The 23,872-nt window shown below is 48.8% G+C and overlaps 1 protein-coding gene across 2 annotated transcripts in view; it reads right to left on the bottom strand.

Annotated features, from left to right (window-relative positions):
• The window catches only part of FAM178B (family with sequence similarity 178 member B), a 116,477-nt gene that overhangs the window by 50,594 nt on the left and 42,011 nt on the right, over positions 1 to 23,872 (bottom strand). For both annotated transcript variants that reach the window (XM_031028742.2, XM_081833434.1), the window contains exons 7-8: positions 19,654 to 19,759; positions 15,783 to 15,867 (exon numbers count right to left, since the gene is read on the bottom strand). In XM_031028742.2, coding sequence (XP_030884602.1) covers positions 15,783 to 15,867; positions 19,654 to 19,759 — 191 coding nt within the window. The remainder of the gene's footprint in view (positions 1 to 15,782; positions 15,868 to 19,653; positions 19,760 to 23,872) is intronic.

The raw sequence follows: 23,872 nt of genomic DNA, 5'->3' as shown, positions 1-23,872 counted from the left end.
CACACATACCGCAGACGCAGAACCCACTCGTCCAACACAAACACACCCACGCACCACACACCTACACACTGCACATACCATGACACACACAACACTCATCCACACACACTCACATATCACACACACGCACCCCACCCATACTTACCACACAGCACCCCTCCGCACCCCCCCCCCGCATAGCCCCCCCACCCCTGACACAGAGTCCTTGTCAGCCCCTGATCCTTTTATTCATGGGAGTGAGGGTGTGTATAGGCTAGGTGATGCAGTCCCCAGGCCACCTCTCCTCTCTCCTGCCCTCTGTAACTGACACCACTGCCTGGTGTCACCTAATACCATTGAGCATTCCTGGCCCCCAGTGTGTAGGACAGCCTTGCATTGTGCCAAACCATTGAACCACCATAGCTCCTAGAACTAGGTTTTGCTGCAAATAACAAAAAGACCAAAAACAAAACAAAAAAACCTACCTGGGCTTAGATAAGCTAGAATTTTATTTCTCTCCGATGAAAAAGTCTGGAAGCAGGTGGGCCACACTGGTGCAGGGACCTGACTGATTTGTAGGATCTTGGCTGCCCGTCTTCTGCTCTGCCCTTCTCGGCATGTGCCTCTCCTTCTCAAGATCACCTCACAGTTCAGGATGGCTGCCAGAGGCCCAGCTGTCATGTCTCGACTCCAGGCAACCACTTCCTCACTTTCCTATCTCAGGATGCACACTATTGAATTATTTTTAATAATGCAAGGCCCCCTCAGTATGACTCAGGAAGGTAGGAGCAAACCGCCCTCTCACATTTAAAAAGCAAGAATCTGAGACTGATTTAGACTCAACCAAGAGCTTCCCAGTAACGTCCCTGAATACAAGGCCCACCAGGATTTCTCTCACTTTGGATTTCTGAACCTGAGATTTCTGGAATATTCCTGATCTCTACCTAAAATGAAACAAAAGATACCAAATGCTGACAAGGATGTGGAGCAACAGGAACTCTCATTCATTGCTGGTGGGAACGCGAAAGAGCCCTTTCGGAAGACTGTGGTGGTTTGTTACAAAACTAAACATACTCTTACCACACAATCCAGCAATTGTGTTCCTTGGTATTTACCCAAATGAACTGAAAATGTATGCCCACACAAAAAGCCACACATGAATGTTTACGGCAGCTTTACTTGTGATTGTCAAAAACTGGAAGCTACAGGGGCGCCTGGGTGGCTCAGCCGTTTAGCGTCTGCCTTCGGCTCAGGTCACGATCCCAGGGTCCTGGGATCGAGCCCTGCATCGGGCTCCCTGCTCAGCTGGAAGCCTGCTTCTCCCTCTCCCACTCCCCCTGCTTGTGTTCCCTCTCTCGCTGTCTCTCTCTGTCAAAAAATAAATAAAAATTAAAAAAAAAAAACAAAAAAACCCCAAAAAACTGGAAGCTACAAAATGTCCTTCAGGAGGTGAATGGCTAAACAAACTGTGGTACATCTAGGCAATGGATTACTACGGAGTGGCAAAAAGAAATAAGCTATGAAGCCATGAAAAGGCACAGAGAAACCTCCAATACCTATTGCTAAGTGAAAGGAGCTAGTCTGAAAAGGCTACATACTGTATGATTCCAGCTAGATGACATTCTGGAAAAGGCAAACTCTAAAGACCATAAAGAGATCAGGGGTTACCAGGGGTTTGGACGGAGATGGGGAAGAATGAACAAGGGGAGCAGAGAGGATGTTCAGGGCAGCGAGACTATTCTGTATGATACAGCAATGATGGACACACATCACACATTTACCAAAACAGAATGTACAACACAAAGAGGGAACACTACTGGGGCTGCCTTCCATGGGTTCCTCCCCACACCCATCCCACCCCAATCGTGGGTCCCTGTGTGCTGTTCTTGGAGCGAGGGCCGTGGCTTTCATTAGCTCGGTGGTTTCCCAATGTGGCTGCATCTTAGAATCACTTGAGATTTCTTTTTTAATTCTAGAGCCCAAGCCAGGCTAATTAAACCATAGTAGTGGGGGGATGGGGGGACAGGTGACAGTAAAGCTGCTCCCTAAGAGATTCCAGAATCTCTTTGTTTTAGATTTATTTACTTATTTGAGAGAGAGAGAGCATGGGGAGGGGCAGAGGGACAAGCAGGCTCTCCGCTGAGCATAGAGCCCAAAGTGCCTAGGGCTTGATCTCAGGACCCTGAGATCATGACCTAAGACGAAATCGAGAGTTAGACACTTAACCAACTGAGCCACCCAGGTACTCCAGAGTGAACCCTAATTTACACAATAGCTTTTAGTTAATGATAATGTATCAGTAGTGCTTCATCAATCCTAACAAATACACTATACAAATGCAAGATGTCAGTAGAAGAAACTAGTGTGTGTTGCGGCGGGGAGAGGGGGGGTGGCAGGCCGGGGGAGTAACAGGGGAACTGCTTTCTTTTTTTTTTTTTTTTTTAAGATTTTATTTATTTATTTGAGAGAGAGAATGAGATAGAGAGAGAGCATGAGAGGGGGGAGGGTCAGAAGGAGAAGCAGACTCCCTGCTGAGCAGGGAGCCTGATGCGGGACTCGATCCCGGGACTCCAGGATCATGACCTGAGCTGAAGGCAGTCTCTTAACCAACTGAGCCACCCAGGCGCCCCCAGGGGAACTGCTTTCTGATCAAATATTCTGTAAGCCTAAAACTGTTCTAAAACAACAACAACAACTGGGGCACCTGGGTGGTGCAGTAGGTTGAGCATCTGACTCATGGTTTCAGCTCAGGTCTGATCTCTGGGCTGTGGGATCGAACCCCGTGTCGGGCTCTGTGTTCGGCACGGAGTCTACTTGGGATTCTCCCTCTCCCTCTACTCCTCCCGCTCGTGCTCTCTCTCTTTCTCTTAAATAAATCTTTAAACTACAACAACAAAAACAAAGAACTCTGAAGAAAAGGAAACAGAGGAAAAGGTCTCCCTCCCCACACAGCAGCATGGGCAGCACATTCCAGCAGTCTAAGGGATTTGGTGTTTGCTGCATTCTGCATCAAGGACCCAGCTGAGAACCAAATGCGGTGGTTCTCAGACCTGTCTGCACATTCTGGAATCTCTTAGGGAGCAGCTTCACAAGTTACTGTCATCCTCCCATCCCCACACTACTATGGTTTAATTAGCCTGGCTTGGGCTCTAGAATTAAAAAAGAAATCCCAAGTGATTCTAAGATGCAGCCACATTGGGAAACCACCGAGCTAATGAAAGCCACGGCCCTCGCTCCAAGAACAGCACACAGGGACGCGTGATTGGGATGAGATGGGCGTGGGGAGGAACCCATGGAAGGCAGCCCCAGCTCCCCATGCACCCAACAGCTCTCAGCCTTGCTCCCGAGGTGCAGGAGCCCAGAGGTCCTCAGCCCCACTGTTTACTGGAATCATCTGGGGAGGTTTTTAAAATGCCCCTGTCGGGGCTGTACTCCAGGCCAGTCTCTGGAGTCCTCAGTCCTGTTTAAAGCTCAGACACAACTGAAAACTGGTGGCTAGAGGCTGAGCTCTAGGGGAGCCACGGAGATTTCTGATCAGGGTCTGAAAGACAAACATGAAGAAGTGCTCGCCCTATGACTGCGTGAGGTTTATGCACTTGGCCAAAGCAGCAGCCACGGAGCAGCGCCACATGACCCGGCCGGGACACGAGGGAGATGCCCGCTGGGCTGGGGTATCACACACACGCCTGTCCCCCCAGGGCCAGCGGATCCCACCTTCTGACCTCGGACGGCCGCATAGCACGTCTGGAGTCTGGCCCACGCACGCAGCTCCCCAGTCGACACACTGCACAGGATCAGAGGGGCTGGTGGGAAAAGATGCTGATGTCTTGCTGCGGGCAAAGCACACATTCCCCGACACTCAGCGGCACACTGAACAAATACCGCCTGAGTCCTACTGTGTACCGGCTCCTGTAGCCGCCAGGAACTCAAGAGGGAGGTAAAACGAAGACCAGTGAAGCCACAGTCCCTGCGCTTTGGAGCACAGAGAGCGAGACAGAGAAGAAGATAAAGTGAGCTGGAACCGGGGGTCCAGCCCCCCACCTCGGAGACTGTGGGTCATACAAATCGTGTGAAGCTTGGGCTTTCCAGCCCCCTGATTATCTGCGGAAAGGGAAAATCACAGTATGTACTTGGAGGATTTTGTTGTGGTGATTAAATGAGATTGGCCTGGCCCTGCGCTCAGGGCCTGGCACCAGCTCTCTAGAAATGTGAGCTATTATTTTCAAGGAAACGACTTTTATTATCACAACAGACAATAATATGCTTTTAAAATGAGAATCAATTCTGAAGTTGAATTACTGTTATTGTCGCGTTCCAACTGGAGACTTTGAAGGGGCCGGGCCTAGCAAATGACAGCTCTGAGGGGGCCGGGGGGGCTGGGCTCTCCAGGGTGGTCCTCACGGGGTTTGCCTGCTCCTTTGGGTCTGCACCGTGTTCTCACAGTACCAGTGTGAGGATTAAGAGTGCAGCTGGATCCCAGCTTGCCTCCTTGGCCCGGGCAGAGAGACACCTGCCCTGTGAAGTTGGGAGTGAAGGTCACCCCCAAGTGAACAGAGGGCTGGGCTCTGGGCCCCGCACAGAAGTGCTCCTTGTATGTGGATGGCCGCCGCTACCATGGGACATGGGATCCCAGGCTGTGTGGAGCCCCCAGGGGCAGCTGTTCTCAGGCAGGGCCTCTACCCCGGGAGGCTGCAGGAGGCTCTGGACGGGTTGCTCCGACCACCCCCGCGGGAGACTCTCCTGAGCACCATGAAAGGCAGGTCAGGGGAAGTGAGGACAACTCCTAATAAGACAGTGAAGGGCAGAAAGTGTCAACTGAACAGACAGACTAAGGGATTTTTGACTGCTTAAAAGCCATCTGAGAAAAGAAAAAGAAAACCAAAAACCAATCATCTGGGTGCCTGGGTGGCTCAGTTGGTTGAGCGACTGCCTTCGGCTCAGGTCATGATCCTGGAGTCCCTGGATCGAGTCCCGCATCGGGCTCCCTGCTCGGCAGGGAGTCTGCTTCTCCCTCTGACCCTCCCCCCTCTCATGTGCGTGCTCTCTCTCTCTCATTCTGTCTCAAATAAATAAATAAAATCTTTAAAAAAAAAAAAAACAAAACCAATCATCTGAGAATAGAGAGAGACAGGAATGGCCAAAACAGAACTAGAGGAATTAAGAAGACGGAGCAGAGTATTTGTGCTGCTGCTTAGATCCTTTGGTTTATCTAACGATCTCTAAGTCATAAAGAAATATGTTTTTGCTTTGATAATAGCTATCGTATTTTGAGCGTCCACTCTACACCCAGTGCTTCACCGATGTTATTACTGCCAACTCTGGAAATGAACCTGAGTGCTCAGTGCTGGCCCCTCGGAGGACGCTGATAGTCGGACTGCCAAGCTCCATCTGTGTCCTGACGCTGCTCCATGCTGCTGTAGGGTTCTTCCCAAGGGAGCGACTGTCAGACATCCTGTCTCCACTCCATCCACCCCATCCTGTGCTCTGTCACCCGTCACGCATCCCCATGTTCCCACAATATGTCAAAATTCCTAGGAAGGCATCAGCCTGCAGCTCCAATCAAAGACTGCTTCTGCTGCTCCCTAAAACTTTTCTGATGGTGCACATCCATCATTAAAATTTTTTAAATTTGTACCTCCAACAAATATACATTTATAAGCTCTAAAAATGTACCTTGATGCTAATATGCCATGTATGTGTTAAAAGGTGAATTTAAAAAAGATGAGCTTTGGAGTGCCTGGCTGGCTCAATTGGTGGAGCATGTAACTCTTGATCTCATGGTTGTGAGTTCGAGCCCCATGTTGGGTGTGGAGATTACTTAAAAATAAAATCTAAAAAAAAAAAAAGATGATGATGAGCTACTTTTGACAACACATAAAAAAAGATGAGATACTATGATTTAAGTTTCCATCTTAAAATACTGGGAGAAAATAGAGCAGATCAAACTCCAAACAAGTAAAATTTGAAAGGAAATAAAGGTAAGAGCAGAAATCAGTAAAACAGAAAACAGAAAAACTTTAAGGAAAATCAACGAAACCAAAAGGTGGTTCTTTGGGATCAATAAAGTTGATAAACCTGAAACCCAACTGATCTGACTGAAGAAGAAAGAAACACAAATTACCAGTATCAGAATGAGAGGTCATCATCACTGATCCAACAGACATTAAAAAGATAATAAGGGAATATTATGAACAAACCTATGCTGATAAATTAGACAATTCAGGTGAAATGGACACAAACTAACAGAGCTCACTCAAGAAGAAACAGATAATATATATAGCCATATATCTATTTTTAACAATTGGATTTGTAATTAAAAATCTTCTCATGAAGAAAACTCAAGGCACAGATGGCTCAACTGGCTAATTTTACCAAACATTTAAGGAAGAAATAATACCAGTTCTATACAAACTGAATATTGAAGAAGAGGAAATACTTCCTAACACATTCTATGAAGCCAGTATTACTCTGATATCAAAATCAGAAAAAGAAAACTACAGACTAATATCCTTTGTGAACATAAATGTTAAGAGTTCTCAACAAAAAGTTACCAGATTGAATCCAAAAATACATACAAAATTAACACATCATGACCAAGTAGGATTTATTCCAGAATGCAAGGATGAATAAACAAACATTCAAAAATCAGTCAATGTAATTCACCATATTAAGGGACTGAAGAAGAAAAACCACATAATCCATCTCAAAATCTAACATCCATTCCTGATAAAAATTCTCAACAAAGGAGGGGTTTATCAAGGTTATAGCATACAAGATCAATATGCTTTTGCTCCTGGAAATCATCACAAGAAATAATGACTCTTAATAATGACTATCTAGGGAGAAGTGGCCATGGGGAGTGGTTAGGCAGGGAGGCTTTCACTTTTCATTTTGCACCTGTCTCTAATATTTGACTTTTCTGCACTTGATACATAGAATACTTTAAGATAACAACAGGGTTACCTAGCTAGTGAGGTTATTGGTCTTTGTTTTGTTTTATTCTTTTTACAAGCAGCAATCTTATAAATATTATCTGAGAGGAAATAAGGAAGGAGGGTAGAGAAAGAGGGAGACAGAATACAAGCAAGAAAAGAAAGTGACCCACAAAACAGGGGCCTGTCCCAGAGAGCCCCAAAGCCCCGATGACTGTAATACTGGAGCCCCAGGGACAAAGGGAAAAAGCATGGTGACCATGTGAGGAAGAACAAAGTGTCCGAAGACACTGCTCATGAAAATGAAACTAATTCGTTCTGAGAACTAAATTTCTCACTCACTTAAAAAATGTCCAAAGAAGGGGGGCACCTGGGTGGCTCAGTCGTTAAGCGTCTGCCTTCAGCTCAGGTCATGATCCCAGGGTCCTGGGATCGAGCCCCGCATCAGGCTCCCTGCTTAGCGGAAAGCCTGCTTCTCCCTCTCCCACTCCCCCTGCTTGTGTTCCCTCTCTCACTGTCTCTCTCTCTGTCAAATAAATAAAATCTTTTTAAAAAAAATATCCAAAGAATGTACTGGCCAGGGTCATTTTATTTTGTTATATTCTTCCCCTCCTACACAAATATCATAGAAGCTGGTAGGGAATGGAATGGGTAGGTAAGAATGAACAACATTGTCTTGGAAGCTAACAGGACAGAACCTACGCGTGTTTTCCTCCTTCTCTCAAGTGTTTCGATCTCATTGATGGAGCTCCTTTTTTCCAGGCACTGCTGCCTACTCAGTGTGCTTGGCAGACTTACTGGCCAGTCCTACACTGGCACGGCCAAAGCATGTTTGTTAAAGAAACATGAGGTCATTTCTTTTAAGCAATTAGTTGCACAAGAACATGTTTGCTTTCAAAACCAAATTCTGCCATTAAAAAAATGATTAGAGCTAATAAACGAGTTCAGCAAGGTTGAAGAATATAAGGTCTGTATACAAAAATCTGTTCTCTTTCTACACACCAGCAAGGAACAATCTGAAAAGAAAATGAGGAAAATAATTCCATTTATAATAGCATCAAAAATAATAAGGGGTGCCTGGGTGGCCCAGTTGGTTAAGCATCTGCCTTCCGCTCAGGTCATAATCCCAGGGTTCTGGGATCGAGCCCCACATGGGGCTTTCTGCTCAGCGGGGAGTCTGCTTCTCCATCTCCCTCTGCTCCTCCCCTCCCCCGCCTGTGCTCTCTCTCTCTCTCAAATAAATAAAAAATCTCATAAAAAAATAAAATACTTAGGAATAAATTTAACAAAATAAATATAAGACTTACACACTGAGAACCACAAAACAGTACTGGAAGAAATGAAAGATCTAAGTACATGGAAATATATCTCATATTCATGGATTGGAAGACTCAATATTATTAAGATGGCAGTAATACTCAAAGTTATCTACAGATTCAACACAATCACTATCAAAATCCCAGCTGTCATTTTTGCAGAGGTTGATAAACCATCCTAAATTAATAAATTAATTTAAAATAAATTTTTTATTTTTTAAATAAATTAATAAATTAATAAAATAATTTAAAATAAATCCATAAATTAATATGGAAATACAAGAGACCCAGAATAGCCAAAATAATTTTGAAAAGAGCAAAGCTGGAAGACTCACACTCCCAATTTCAATACTGCAAGCTGCAGTGATCAAGAATTTGGGTTACTGGGCACCTGGGTGGCTCAGTGGGTTAAGTGCCCCACTTGATTTTGGCTCAGGTCATGATCTCAGGGTAGTGAGACTGAGCTCCATGTTGGGCTCCATACTGAGTGCAGAGCCTGCTTAACATTCTCTCTCTCTCTGGAGAGGGGGATGGGGTAACTGGGTGATGGGCATTGAGGAGGGCATGTGATGTGATGATCACTGAGTGTTATACACAACTAATGAATCACTGAACACTACAACAAAAACTAATGATGTACTATATGTTGGCTAATTGAATTTAAATTAGAAAAAAAGAAAGTTGCATTCTAAATAGAAAAAAAAAAGATTCTCTCTCTCCCTCTGCCCCTCCCACCCCCGCTCATGCTCTATCAAAAAAAAAAAAAAATTGGGGGTACTGGCATAGAGATATATAAATCAATGGAATAAGGGCTCCTGGGTGGCTCAGTCAGTTAAGCGTCTGCCTTCAGCTCCGGTCATGATCTCAGGCTCCTGAGATCGAGCCCCACATCGGGCTCCCTGCTCAGCAGGGAATCTGCTTCTCTCTCTCCCTCTGTGTTCACGCTCTCTTGCTCTCTCTCTCAAATAAATAAATAAAATCTTTTAAAAAAAATCAATGGAATAGAAATGAGAATCCAGAAATAAACTCATATATCTATGGTCAATTGATTTTCAACAAGAATGCCAACTCAATGGAGAAAGAATAGTCTTTTCAACAAACAGTGCTTTTCAGCAAGTGGATATCCACATGCAAAAGAATAAAGCTGGACCCTTATCTCACACCACATAAAAAAACCAACTCAAAATGGACTAAAGAGCTAAATGCAAGAGCCTTTTAAAACTATAAAACTTTCATAAGGAAACATAAGGGAAAAATATTCATGACCTTGGACTAGGAAATGGTGCTTTGACACCAAAAGCATAGCCAACAGTAGAAAAAAATACATAAATTAGGCTTTATCAAAATTTAAAACTTGTGCATCAGGGGCACCCAGTGTGGAGCCTACTTCAAAGCAAAACAAAGCAAAACTAAACTAAAAAAAAACCTTGTGCATCAAAGTCCACCATCAAGACAGTGAAAAGATAAACCACAGAATGGGAGAAAATATCTGCAAATCATATATCTGGTAAGGGTCTAGTATCTAGAGTCCATGAAGAACTCCTGCAACTCAACAAAAAAAGAACCCAACCACCCAATAAAAAAATGGGCAAAGCACTTGAATAGATGTTTCCCCAGAGAAGATATACAAATGGCCACTAAGTACATGAACAAATGCTGAACATCCTTATTAGTCATTAGAGAAATGTAAATCCAAACCACAAGATACCACTTAACACCCACTAGCTTGGCTATTAAAAGATGGACAATAACAAATGTTGGCAAGGGTGTAAAGAAACTGGAAGCCTCATACATGGCTGGTAGGAATGTAAAAGGATGCAGCCACTTCAGAAAATAGTTTGGCAGACCTTCAAAAAATTAATCATACAGTCACATATGATCCAGCAATTTCACTCTTAAGTGTATACCCAAGAGAACTGAAACTTATGTCCCCATAAACACTTGTGTGCAAATGTTTATAGTAGCATTATTTGCAATAGCCAAAATGTGGAAACAACCCAAGTGTCCTTCAATGGATGAATGGATAAAATATGGTATATCTACACAATGGAATATTATTCAGCCATAAAAAAGAATGGAGTACTAATACATGCTACAGGGTGCATGAACCTTGCAAACATGATGCTAAGTGAAAGAAGCCAGACATAAAAGGTTGCATATTGGGGCGCGTGGGTGGCTCAGTTCGTTGGGTGTCTGCCTTCGGCTTAGGTCATGATCCCAGGGTGCTGGGATCAAGTCCCACGTCAGGCTCCCTGCACGGAGGGGAGTCTGTTTCTCCCTCTACCTCTGCCCCTCTGCACTACCCCCCCCACCACTCGTTCTCTCTCTTTTGCTCGCTCTCTCTCATTTGAGAGAGAGCGAGAGTGAGTGCACGCAGGGGGAGAAGGAGAAGCAAGCTCCCTGCTGAGCAGGGAGCCCGAAGCGGGGTTTGATCCCAGGACCCTGGGATCATGACCTGAGCCGAAGGCAGATGCTTAACTGACTGAGCCACCCAGGAGTGCTCAAATGAATAAAATCTTAAAAAAACCCCAAAAGGTTGCATATTGTATAATTCCAGTTATATGAAATGTCCAGAATAAGCAAGTTCATGGAGATAGAATGTAGATTAGGGGTTTCCAGGTGCTGGGAGGAGGGGGGTGGGAAGTGACCACTGATGGGTATGAGTTTTTTTTCTAGGGTGATGAAAATGTTCTGGAATTATTAGATAGTGATTTTAGTTGAGCAACTCTATGAATCATATTGAATCATACACTTTAGAAGGGTGAATTACATGGTGTGTGAATTACATCTAAACAACTCCAATTCTGTACCAGTCTTAATAAATATTAATAAAGAGCGCCTGGGTGGCTCAGTTGGTTGAGCGACTGCCTTCGGCTCAGGTCATGATCCTGGAGTCCCTGGATCGAGTCCCGCATCGGGCTCCCTGCTCGGCGAGGAGCCTGCTTCTCCCTCTAACCCTCCCCCCTCTCATGTACTCTCTCTCTCTCTCATTCTTGCTCTCTCAAATAAATAAATAAATCTTAAAAAAAAAAAAATAAATAAAAATAAATAAATAAATAAATAAATAAATATTAATAAAGCTTCACTGTGTCTACAATGGCCCCCACTGTCCTCTAAGATCTGGCTCCAAACATCCAGTTTTATCCCCTACTCTGCCCCCTTTAAGGAAGTCCTACTCTCCCCTCCTCCTTGTCTTTGTTCCCACTGCTTCCTGCTTCCCTTGCATCGCTCCACACCTGAATCCTACCCCCAGGGCTGCAAACCAGTGGAGCTCTATTCCATCTACAGTCGAATAGAGCCTGCAGATGGGTTCACAGTGGGGGTTTGGGGGTTTGGTCTTTTAACTGAATTAGTTTCCAAGAGGAGATTTCACACAAATGTGGGTATTCTGGCTAAGACAGATTCTGCTGGCTGCTGATCCAACAACCATGCTCCCCTTCCTCCCTGTTAAGGGAACCAAGTCCACCTCAGTGGATGAACCATGTCATCCCACTTATCTCTGCAGGAATTGGTCTGGGTTGCTACTGGAGCAGTCAGAGCTCCGAGCCACAGGCAACGGAGAAAAGCTCTAGCTGTTTGAACAGAAAATAGTTTATTACGTGTCATAAGCCAATTGACTGTAAAGTTAATGAAGCTTAAGTTTGGGGGCCCTCCCTTGCACGGCCCCCCTATGAATTTCTAGGTTAGGTAGGGAAGGCAGGCTATAACCAGTGGGCATTTCTACATGAACATTTCTGGAAAATACCCTAAAGGTATCCAGGAGAATGGGACCTGAACTTCCCAAGGTACAGTATTTAGTATGATTTCTCTACTCATTTTAAATAAATGTTCACTTTCATACTTAATTTTCCATGTTAATGAATTAGATGATCCAGATGTTATAATTAAAGACAAGGATTTTAAAGCAGCTATTATAGCTATGCTCAAAGTGGTAAATGAAAATATGCTCATATTGAATGAACAAAAAAATCCCAGTAGAGAAATAGAAACTATTTAAAAAATTATATAGAACTAACTGGAAATTCCAAAACTAAAAATTCAAATATTTGAAAGGAGGCTGGAAGAGTGAGTCTCCAGGATTCTACCCTGGAGGGGTAGGATCATGAGGCTAAAAATTCTTCAAACATAGCCAGGGTGTTCAAGGGCACCAGACAGTCAGAAAACATGGCAAGTGTCCTCTAAAACCTGTGACCCAGTTCTGTCTAATGAAACAAAATGGAGTGTCCTGATAAAAAGAAAAGTACGAGAAGGAATGACCTCGTCTCCTCCACTCTTCTTTCTGCCTTGAACTGCTGTGTCATGAGAACATGATGATGCTTGGCGTTATGGCAGCCATTTTGCAACCTTGAGGAGTAGTAGTGAGAAGGGAGACATAAAAGCTAAGCCAGAGCCCTGATACTGCAGATCTGCTGAATATACTACAGAAGCCCTCACCTCTGGATTTCTTGTCATGTGAGATAAGAAACTTCTCTTAATTGGGTATTTAATTCTCTTAATTGTTACTTATAGCCAAAGTACACTAACTAAAACACAGCTTCTCTTGAAAACGGAGAGATCTGGCAAGACCAGACCTACCAGCCTCTTAGACAAGGCAAGAGCTCTCTAGTCATGGACTTGCTTGGTCCCCACAGGCAAGTGAGTTTGCAATCCCTGCCTTATACATCTTTGAGAGATGAATCAACTGCCCTCTCTCCTACAAAGCCCTCCCTGTCTCCGGCCTCCCCGCAACCCCCACCCCACCTGGCTAGAAGTAATCTTCCTCTCTTTGGAATTCCCACAGTTTTGTGGCTGTGTCCATCTCCTGTTGTAATTGTGCGTTTCATCCCCTCCCACTTGGCTGTCAGCCTTCTGAGGGCAGGAACTGCGCCTTATTCATCCCTGTATCTCCCTCTGCCGTCTAGCAAGGTACCGAATACAGGACACACTCAATGCATGTTTTCTAAATAAATGCATAAACACCCCCTGCAGTGAAAAATGTCAGTGTTCTGCAACACCCCATTCTCCAAGCTCACCAAGGAACTTTTAACTGGTGACCTGGGCTTCTTCTCAATCTAGGAAAACAGTATCCACCATACCCCAAAACTCCAGCGACCCCTGAACCTGAACTCTGTTCAGCCCTCAGCCCCAGTGACCCAGAGTGCACCTGTGACAGTCCACTCTGAAGCCTGGGCCTGCCTTAGCTCCCCCTTTACTCGGGAGGCATGTTGGGATAAAGGTGATATTCCCAGGATAGTCTGGGAAAAGCAGCCAATCACCACAGACTCCAGGAAAGGATGAAAATGTACACACATGCAAATCTCTGAAAGGCCAGGCAACCTGAAAACACGTACAGCAATTATAATTCCAAATGGGAGGGAAGGCAGCTCAAGGTTCTGCCTCAGGCGGCTGTGTCCCACAGAGGACAGGGACCTGCGGAGCACCTCAAGTTGCTAACAAATCCTGAGCAGCATGACTTCCTTTTATATCAGTCCTGGATCTAACTTAACCTTGCACATGCTTCTTGAACTGGTGGTTGATTTGTAGTTCCAGCTTTTGGTAGGTTCTCTGCTGGTCCCTAGTTCTTGTCTCTAAACTTGTTTGTTTTTAATTTTGGTAAAAAAACACAAAACATAAAGTTTTCCACTTTAACCATTTTGAAGTGCGCAGTTCAATGGTGGTAAGTACACCCCCACTGTTGGACAACCGTCACCACTGTCCATCTCCAGAACTTTCTCATCCTCCCAAACTGAAACTTCGTACCCATTAAACGCTAACTCTCCATTGTCTCTTCCCCTGGGTCCTGACAACCACCATTCTACCTTCTGTCTCTATGAATTTGACACCTGTAGGTATTTCCCATAAGTGGAAAGTATTTGTCCTTTTGTGTCTGGCTTATTCACTTAGCGTAAGGTCCCCAAAGTTCATCCATGTTGTAACATGTGTCAGAATTTCCCTTCTTTTTAACACTGAATAGTATTCCACTACATGTGTATACCATGTTTTGTTTATCCACTCATCTTTCAGTGACATTTGGGTTACTTCCACCTTTTGGCTATCATGACTAACGCTACTCTGAATGTGGGTGTACAAATATGTTTAAGTCCTGCTTCCGGTTCTTTTGCGGACCTGGCCTCTGACTTTCCCCAAATCAGTCAAGATCCCGACCTTGGGCATGGAATTCTCTAGGCCAGTCTCTATTCCAATGGGAGAGAAAGAGAAGCCTGGGCTGGGCTCTCAGGTGATGCCATGAGAAACGTTCTGGAGCCAGAGCTGAACTGGCCGAGAACTCCAGAGCAGGTTCCTGGCCCCTCCTGATGGGAGGGCAAATCAGGCACAACGTGGCAAGAAGCAGAGAAGAGTGGGACGTCCCCTCTGCCCCTGCGGGAGGAGACACATACCAGTGCATGGAGGAGAAGAGCAGGACAAGGAAGGCCTCTGTTCCCCAAAAGGGCAGGCATGCAGCAGAGGAGGCCCCAGACACTCAAGAAAGGGCAGCCCAGGCTGCAGGGGCAGAGGTTATGAAAAGGATGGGGATGCCAGGACTAGTGCTATTCAGAAGACCTCAGTTACAAGGGTCCCGGCGTGCAGATGGGGGGGGGGGTTTAGGGTGGGGGAGGGGGAGCAGGAGGAGGCTGGAATATTCTCATTTGACAGATGGGCCTCAGCTCAGCCAACTCCTGAAGTCCAAGAGGCACAAAAGCAGAAATCTGAAGGGCTGGTGAGGCAGGGGCTTGAGGGTGCATCGTGGGTCCATGAACTGGCCTTCCGAGCTACGTGCTTTTGAGTTTTAGTGGGAGGGTGGGCAGACTACAGCTGTGGGCAAAGGTGGGGTCTGGACACTTGTGAATCCCTCTCCTCGTCTGCCGTAAGCACCTTTCCACTGGCTACATGATATTTTTCAGTGCCCAAGTGTCTAGGTTCAGGTACCAAATGAGGACAGCCTGGTAAGGGCACAGCCACTGAAGGGAAAATTGATTGCTCTGTGGAACTCTGAACATCCTCAACTATAAAGATGACTTACATCACCCCTTCAATGCCAGGACCAAGGTATAGACTCAAGGCTCTCACTTTTGCCCGGACCAAATTTAGGGGCTTCTCTGATGTCCCAGGAGCCAAGAGGGACTGCTGGTGGGGGCACAGCTTCAAGACCTTCCCCTTTCGTGACTCCAACACAAGGAGCTTCCCTGATTTGATGCAGATGTTCCTGAAACCCACTCAAGCAAACTGGGGCTCTCAGGAAGAACTCAGAGGCAAGGCTGTCCCCTTAAATCCAGAAAACTCACCTTCCAGACTGTTCTGGGATCCCAGGAGTCTGTGAGGTCAGCCTGGACTTGGCCACAGTGACATGGATCTGAAGCCAGATCAAGGTGCCAAGGAGCCTGTTGGCTCAGCTTTTTACTAATGCTGGAGCCAGAGCCAAAGATGGCCTGATGTCTCCATGTTGTGGTGACGCAATGTCCCCACCAGCACCTCTCCTGCATACTGGGCTCCACAGCTGCTGAGAGCTGTGTACTACGTAGCCTCCCGAGCTTGGGAACTCAGGGCTCAGGTCTCCACCCTGCTCCCTAGTACTGACCAGACTGATGGAAGAGCCCATCCATGCTGAGATCCCATAGGAGACTAAAGGCTCCTGAAGAAGTTTCTGGAGGCCATGTCAACAGCTAGGAGGAGAGGAAAAAAAAAAAGCAGTTTAGGTTAGCTGGCATACCAGTAGTATGGTATAAGGGTAGTAAACCTTCATTGCTCCATATTAAATAAATCCCATTTAACCCTCACAAGTCCACGTGGCAGAAGGATATTGCCCTTACTGACATTTCACAGATGAGGAAATCACGCTCAGAGGGGTCAAGGAACTTCCCCAGGGTCACACAGCCAGTAAGCAGCAAAGCCAGGATTCAATCCCAGGCCTATGTGACTTGAAACTCTGTCCATCTCCCTGCATGAGAGTCTTGGTCCTTCTGCCCCTCACTCCCTGTGGCCACAGCCATGCCCCTCCAGGACAGGGGCCAGTGTGAGGAAGAGACATCGCTCGAAAGCACTAAGCACACTCAGCTGGACAATGACAAGTCAGCTACTCTCCATGATTCTTACATCCTTTCCAGGTCACTGCCTTAACTTACAGTCATCTTAGGCCACTGGCTCTGGGAAGGACTTGGTACTGAGTACGGATCCTCAAATAACCTGGTGGGGGGTGCAGGTCACCCATCTGACTCAAACTCACTGGGATCTTTACCTGAATGCTCCTTGAGTCTGAAGGTCATCAGGCTGGGGATTTGCAATGTGGAGAGAACATGACATGGAGATGAATAATGGGACAGTGCCCTCCCCCCGCAGGGCCATCCAGCCTGGGGACACACAGAGGAGGCCAGGCCTTAGAGGTGGGGCAGCGCCTTGGCAGCCCTGTTCCTGCCCGTGGTCAGCCATGCTGCACATTATACCATCCTTCTGAGAGTGCTGAGCAAAGCCCGTTGCGTGGACACTCTGGGCACATTCCCCTCTTCAGGCCTGAAGCTCTCATCCCCAGGGGCTGTTGCTTGCTGAGAGCTCTGAGCCAAGGCCCTCTCTGGCATTGACCTTGCAGGGAGGGAGCGCCTCAATCAAGGTCACACCCCCTCTCCGAGTGCAGCCTTAGTCTGCTATCTGGCCTGGCCAATACCGGAGTCCGAAGGCCTGGACCCCTTGCCTCAATTGGGACAACTCTAAAAGGTCACCCCGTTTCCAGAGTATCTGCAGAACTGGCTGTGGCCTGTTGAATTTGCTCTGCCACTCAGCTTCTCCTTCTCCCAGGGGCTCTCCCTCGGCCGGAGGTATGGCTCTTGGGAGCCCTTCCCAGGGAACCTCCAGGAAACCACGTCTCAGAGTCCTCCTCCAAAGGACCAGGCCTATGATACCAGAACTCTGCCTTCCTCTTCCTCTCATAGCTTCTTGTAACTTCTTCATACTTATCATTTTCCAACAAGAACATACATTCACTGACAGCATACGCTACCCGCTTTTGTCTACCCTCCCCAGCAAGGCTCACCTTGCTCCAGGTACACACTAGGGCTCCAGTGACGAGCTTAGTAATTCGTGAGCACTAAGGCCAAAGCCTATTCACCCAGGGTCCACCATACACTCCACTAGGGAGAGGGAGGGTGGTGGACAGCAGGATCTAGTTTCCATGGGAACTCAGGATGTCCTTCCCAAAAAAAGGTGAATGAGTGGGGCTGGGGAAATCTGCCTAGCTCACCTATCCCCTAGCTCTCAGATCAACCCCAGGCATATATATGAGCCCCCAGCTGCCCGTGACCCTACTCACTTAGCTACTTTTGATTGGACTGGGGAGGGGGGTTGTCACTTAAACTTTGTTGATCCAATAAGACTCTCCTTCCTGGGAATTACCTTGGCCACGGAGCCTGGTGAATAGAGAGAAACTAAGGCCTGTCCTGGGACCCTAAACCTTCCCCATCCTGGTTCCAGCTTTTCCTGAGGCCCAGCCATATCCCTGCCCTTGGATCCCAGGAACCACCCCTGCACCTTGAGGAGAATCCCACCAACAGCTTCAGGCAGCCCCCGTGGATTTCTGCCTTCTCCCAACCATACTCCCCACTAACAATGTGAGGTTCTGAAGTGGGTTGAGCACCACGGCCACATTCTGTGGCCACATTTACCTGGACACCATTTCCAAGATCTTTCTATCCCTAGAGCTTACTATGTAGCAGGGACTTGACCCATGCCTAAGAATGAATGAATGAATGAATGCTACTGTTACTACAGGAAGATATGTTCCAAGTGGCAAAACCTCCAAAGTGAAATAGAAAGAGTCCATCCTGCTAAGGCCTATAAGACCTCAGCTGCCCTGCTCCTCCTTCCCCCTCCAGAGACAAAGATGTTGGGTAGAGTCTTGCCCAGAAGGCTCCCAAGGCCAAGTGCACCCTTTTCACTTATCTGGCTTCAGCCGTGGGGGGAGGAGGAGCTTTCGTTTCTCCTTCCTGAAGGGGGAGAGCCAGAGCCTTTGTGCTAACATCATCCCTTTCCCATGATGTCCAGGCCCTGGGCCTTCTGGACAAGGCAGGTCACAGGAATTCCTCACTTAGTCTTCACCTGGGACTGTCGGTCCCAGTTTACAAAGTAGGAAACTGAGGCAGAGAGCTGACATTAAACAACTCGTCCAAGGTCGCAGGGTAGTACGGGGCAGAGCTGGAACTCCCACCTAGCATCTGTCTGGCCTCGGGGCTGGGTCCTCTGTTCTACGGCCCCCTGCTGAGGTGACTGGAGGTTGGAGAAGAGCCAGCAGAGCCAGGCAGGGCTCACCCCCTGCTCCCGGGCTGACTGACAGGGAAGGCACTCCATGCTGTGTCAGGGTCACACAAGGACCCTCTGTGGGCGACGTCTCAGATGGGCCCTTTGTGCCTCCCAATGCCTGATTGTGCATTTGGCCATATACTGTGCAAGGAGCCGAGAGAAGCTGCGCTGACTAGGGGTAGAGAAGAATGGTAGCACTGTTCCTGTTCGAGGCCTGCCAGTCCCATCGAGCCTGGGGGAGGGGCGAGGGGAGCAGCCACACTCTGGGCCCCAGGAGCTGAGCGGGACTTTTTCCTCTGGGGCGGGGAGGGGCACCATGGGAAGGATCCCAGAAGGGAGAGGAGAGAGCTGGAGGGCCTTTTCTGGAAGGCAGCCAGTCTGCCTAGCCTGAGGAGTTCCTAGAACAATCCACCCTGCATGGTGGCTCTAATTTACAGCTGGGGTCCAGGCCCCAACTGGCAGGAATGAGACCAGCTGGAACTTGTGACCTGCCCATCCCCAGGCAGGGGTGGCTCTGGGTGGGGGCCAAGGCCGGCATCCTCATGCCTTGCGTTCAGATGATAGCAGTTGGTCCCTGGGTTATGCGGGCTGCTCTTCCTCAGGGTGGAGGTTTTAAGCCCGGGGCAGGATGTATGTTGCCCCAAGGCAAAACGTTCCAGCAGCCCGGGCAAGAGAAGAAAGGGGAAGACGGAGCAGCTGTTCTAGACTTTTCCAGGCACGCTACGACTCCACGGAGAGAGGCAAACGCTCAAACACCTGGGACACACCCAGCTGTAAATTCACGAGGGCCCCTCACACTTCCAAGGGAGCTGCAGGGCCCGGACCTGTGACTTGGCAGTAGCGAGCGAGGAGCAGTGCTGACACAAGGGAAGCACCTGCTGAGTAGCGGGGAGTCAGAGAGAGGGCTTCTGGTGACACAGGCCACACGGCGTGAGGCACACGCTCTGGTGGGGAGTGGAGCGAGACCACCGGCTGGTCCCTGAACTCCGAGACGACAGGGGCATCCGAGGCTGCCTCCCTCCCTCCTCTTGCCCCGGGCTGGGACACACCCCGCAGCACCCAAAGTCAGAAAAGGGACGTGCCCATCCTCCCCCTCAGCTGCCCTGCCGGGTCTGTCGGGCCGGCGTGCTCCCGCCACCTAGTGGCGGGTCCGTGCTCCTCACCTGGAAGAGCCACTGAAGCAGGGCCACAGGGCAGTCGGGGGCGTGCAGGTAGAGGTTGCTCAGGAGGCCCGTGCGCAGGAAGGAGAGCTGCTGGGCCAGTGGGCAGCTGCAGAGGCAGAGGAGTGAGGTCGGGGTGGGTGGGGGGCCCTCCACGCAGGCGGCCCGGCAGCCTTTCCTCAACACGCCTGTCTCAGTAAAGCGGCGGTGGGGGGGGGGCGGGGGTGTTCCATATTTGCAGCCTCACCGGACGCCGGAATCATGACAGCACCTGCTAGGGACACAAACGCTTAGAGCCCCTGATGCCAGAAGCTGTCAGAAGGAAAAACAGCCCACGCCATCGCCAGAATCACTGGATCTCCATGAACATCTCTCAGTGTTTTAAGCACACGACTGGACAGTACGTTTTGTCCTCTCCCCGTGGCGGAGGGGGACACGAAGGGATTTACCGAGGTCGCAGGAGGAACCTGTGGGGAGGTGAGGAGAGAATCCGGGAGTCACGGCTCTCAGCCCAGGGCCCCGGGCCGCCATGGACAGGCGGAATTACCCGCCGGGCCCACGTGGGGCCCGAGTCTGGGGTCTGGTTACACAGAGCGTTTCTGCCCCGTCTTGTGTTTTTCCGACACAAAGGACACCTGAGAAGACGGGAAAATAACAGAAAGGGGCCCAAGACTGAGCCGTTCTGGGAAGGAAAGAACAAACAAGGGTGCCGCAGAGGATTCTTCAGAAACCGCGGGAGGGGCAGAGTTGGGGGGGCGGGGGGGTGTCACTGAGACTCGCCTCCCGCCTGGGCTCCTACCCTGCGGTTCCCCTCACGACGGGACCCTGCTGGGCCTCTCCCTGCTGCCCTGAGCTCTCAGAATCAAAGGGCCAGCGTGCAGAGGAGCCTAGCTTTGAGTCCTCGGCCGCCCGCCCCCTAGACCGTCGGGACAAGCAGGATCCCAGGTCCCTGTAAAAGGAGTTGAAATGATTCATGTGGTCGTAGGGCCTGTGGTGGAAGGTGCTGCAGAAGTCACTTCAGAGTGGCTGGCTGGACTTCATCACCCTTCCTGGTTACCCCCAGGGAGGCTGGGTTTGGGGAAGGCGGCTCCTACTCTCTCTGCATTTTGTGAATGTTCCTCTTTGCTCTCTTGTTCTAGATGATGTTCCTAAGGCAATGAATAGGGATTCTAGGAAATGAAAAAAGTAATTTCAGGTCTGTTCTTTTTTTTTTTTTAATGGCCAAATCCACACAAAGAACATTTCAGACAGCGTTTAAAGTCATGACACTAGATAGAAATTTCTTCAGTCAGCCCAACCTCTTCTCCTTTTTAAAAAGGACGTATTTTAATCTGCCAGGAACAGAATGCTCCAAAACAAAGATTCTCCTCTGAGCCAAGTTGCTGTCTCCTTGAGTATGTCCAGGCAGTTTACAAATTGTATATTTTTTTCCAAATTATTTAAGTTCAGAGGAGAAAGCAGCTTTGTTCCTAGGTCTGTGAAGCTGACCGCTCTAAAATAGACCTTTATTTGTGCATACGAACACGTGTGCACCCCAGGGCTGCTGGCGCACTCTGCTCTAATTCACGTGCTCCGCCACACAGACACTTCATGGGCTGACCCTGCAATGCATGCGCGGTTCAAGCACAGCACCCCAAGTGCAGACAATACCCCAGTGAACAATGCCTGGAAGACCTCACGGACTGGCAGGTCTTGGCCAGGGGCCATGTGGCAAGGAGGCTGGTGCTCCAGGGACTCTAAGGAGACTCCAGCTCTGGCATTCCGCTCAGGGGGGGCACCCCACCACTTTCTCAGTAGGAGAACTGATTGTACAAGCCCCTGTGGGCTCAGATCAACACATTTCCAACTGCTGCTCCAAGGGAGAGCTACCCTTCGGTTGCAACGTCTCCTTTTGGCTACCCCAGCCTCGCAGCTCAGTTTCTGCCAGAGAAAAGATCAGTCTGCCTTCAAGTTCATTGCTGCCCAGGGAGGTTTGGCCTGTAAGGCAAAGAGCAGGAGATAGGCAGGAGGGGTCCAGCTAAGCCTTGAAGCGAATGGCTTTCAAGGAATTCTGTGCTTAGAGCTCCATGAGATGCAAGGAATCTCTGTAGGCTGCTGGATCCCAAGCTGAGTGCTGCTTCACCTCAGGGGAACCACGAGCCTTCTCACCTTCAATGCAAGGGACAAGGCTGATTGCACAGACCTTGCCCTGATCTGCGGCAGGAGGGGAAGCCGGGAGGAAAAGGGTGGGCAAAGTGGGTGTGTGCACTGAAAGCTCAAAGACCTTGGGTTACAGAATCACTTGTTAAGTTTGCAAAAACCCACTTCATGTCCACAAGCCAAGAATGCGGACATGGGGCCCAACTGGGTGCTTTGCCTTTTGCAAAGCCAATGCTAAGTCAGAAGCCATCCTGAGAATGTCAGAGGACCCGGGGGTGAGAAGGGGAGGGACAGAGCCTTCTGGGCAGCAGATGCCACGCAGGCCTGGCTGGGCGAGAAGCCCCAGCTGTCCACTCTGAGGATCCCAGTAAGAGAGGTTCCCACCTGGGATGAGAGACCGTCACGGTCAGAATACTGCTAACCCCCAGCCCCCGTGGCGAGGAGAGGGGGATTAGCCCCAAAGGGGAATCAAACAAAACACAGGCCAGCTTGGGTCAGCAGGTTGGGCTCTTGGGCAGAGCTGTGACCTTCTACTTGGACTGTGTGTTCCCGATGATGCCCAAGTCAACATTCCTCTAGGCTCTCTATCTTCATCTATTTTTTGGGCAGCAGTCCTGGAGGGTAAAGGATCCAAATGCCTTGGGAATCCCAAGTGATGGCAGAGGGATAAGCACCAAGTGTAGTTATTTATACGGTATCAGTTTCTGTGTCTTTGCCAAGTTCCTCAAATGCAAGTTTAGGGAGAACAGAAAGGAATAATGGTCAGAGCTTTCATCCATGTTCCTCTTTTTCTCTCTTTCCTTTGTTTAAAGATGAGTGAGCACCCTTCGGGTCAGGAGTCCAGGGATCCCAGCAACACCCTGGCTGGCTGCATCTACTGGCTCTTTATTTTGGGGGGCAGTTGGAGCCAGTTGGGCCCTCAGCTCTGTCCACACTCTCTGTAACTGCTGGATTTATTTCACCCGGGCCTCAACCCCGGCCTGCCAGTGAGACGGGGAGACAGAAGGGACCCCATGAGAAAAAAAAGCGTTTTTTTTTTTCCCTTTTGCTTCTTATCCTGTTTCTGTTCTTGCTAGGACCTGCACCCCCACCTCACTTTACACATGCCTGGTAATGCAAATAGCCTATGTCTTCCTTGTAAGGGACAAGGAGTTAATGATCTCTAGAACAGATACCACCTAAGGAGGGACCAGGTGAGAAGGAGGGGAGGAAGCCATCATATGCGTATTTTAGACCGCGGACTGGACATCTGGACACGAAGACCCCCTGGCTCCAAGGAATAACACCTGGGCCCTCGTCTTTGTTTTAACTGGTTCCTGGCTGTCTGAGGAGACACATACATGAGGCCACCATCCTCAGTAAAAAACTCAGATCCCGAACAAAGATGAGACTTCCTGCTCTTTTCCTTTCCCACTGGTCTGGACGCTCCATCTGTGTCTCTCTCTATAGATTTTCACTAAACTCTGCTTTTACCTTCTGCTGGCTCACATCTGATTTCCGTCCTGTGTGAAGCCAGGGACTGTTTGGCTGGTCCTGAGGGAACCCCCCACTCCCCCCACCCCCCAGGTCCTCGGACCCGCCTGCCAGCAACACCAGGAAGAGGAAGAGGTCCTGGCAAAACCGGAGCCCGAGCTCAGCCTCAGGGAGACCCAGCGCACAAGCACACGGACATCCACACGGCTCAGACCCACCCGCCGCCTCCTGCCCGCAGACGTGTTCCTGGAGGAAGGGCTCTCTGAGCACACACGGTGAACACCTCTCCAGAACAGTGGCGGACAACCCCCCCCCCACTCCAGCGCACTCTGTGGGGGCCCAGAGAGGACCATGAATCATTCAGCAGGCAATCTCCAGCCTTCCCAGGGAGATTACTCTGGCCTCTGAGCTGCATGTGGGCATAGGTCCCAACGCTTCTCCACTCAGGGGGATCGGATTTCCTTTTGAACGGCTGTCAAGGGAGGAAAAAGTTCAGCCCTTGGTACCAGCTTCTGTCATAAAGGCATGTGACTTTGGTTCCAGGGAACTGACCTGAGGTCACACATCCAGCTGGGTGATGAATGAGGGTAGACCGGCCAGGCCATCTCGG

Source organism: Leptonychotes weddellii, chromosome 10 (genome assembly GCF_054177405.1).
Source record: "Leptonychotes weddellii isolate Sample4059 chromosome 10, ASM5417740v2, whole genome shotgun sequence".
In the NCBI taxonomy this organism is placed as follows: domain Eukaryota; kingdom Metazoa; phylum Chordata; class Mammalia; order Carnivora; family Phocidae; genus Leptonychotes; species Leptonychotes weddellii.
The sequence above is the reverse complement of the archived record's forward strand: the minus strand, read 5'-3'. Positions and strand labels throughout refer to the sequence as shown.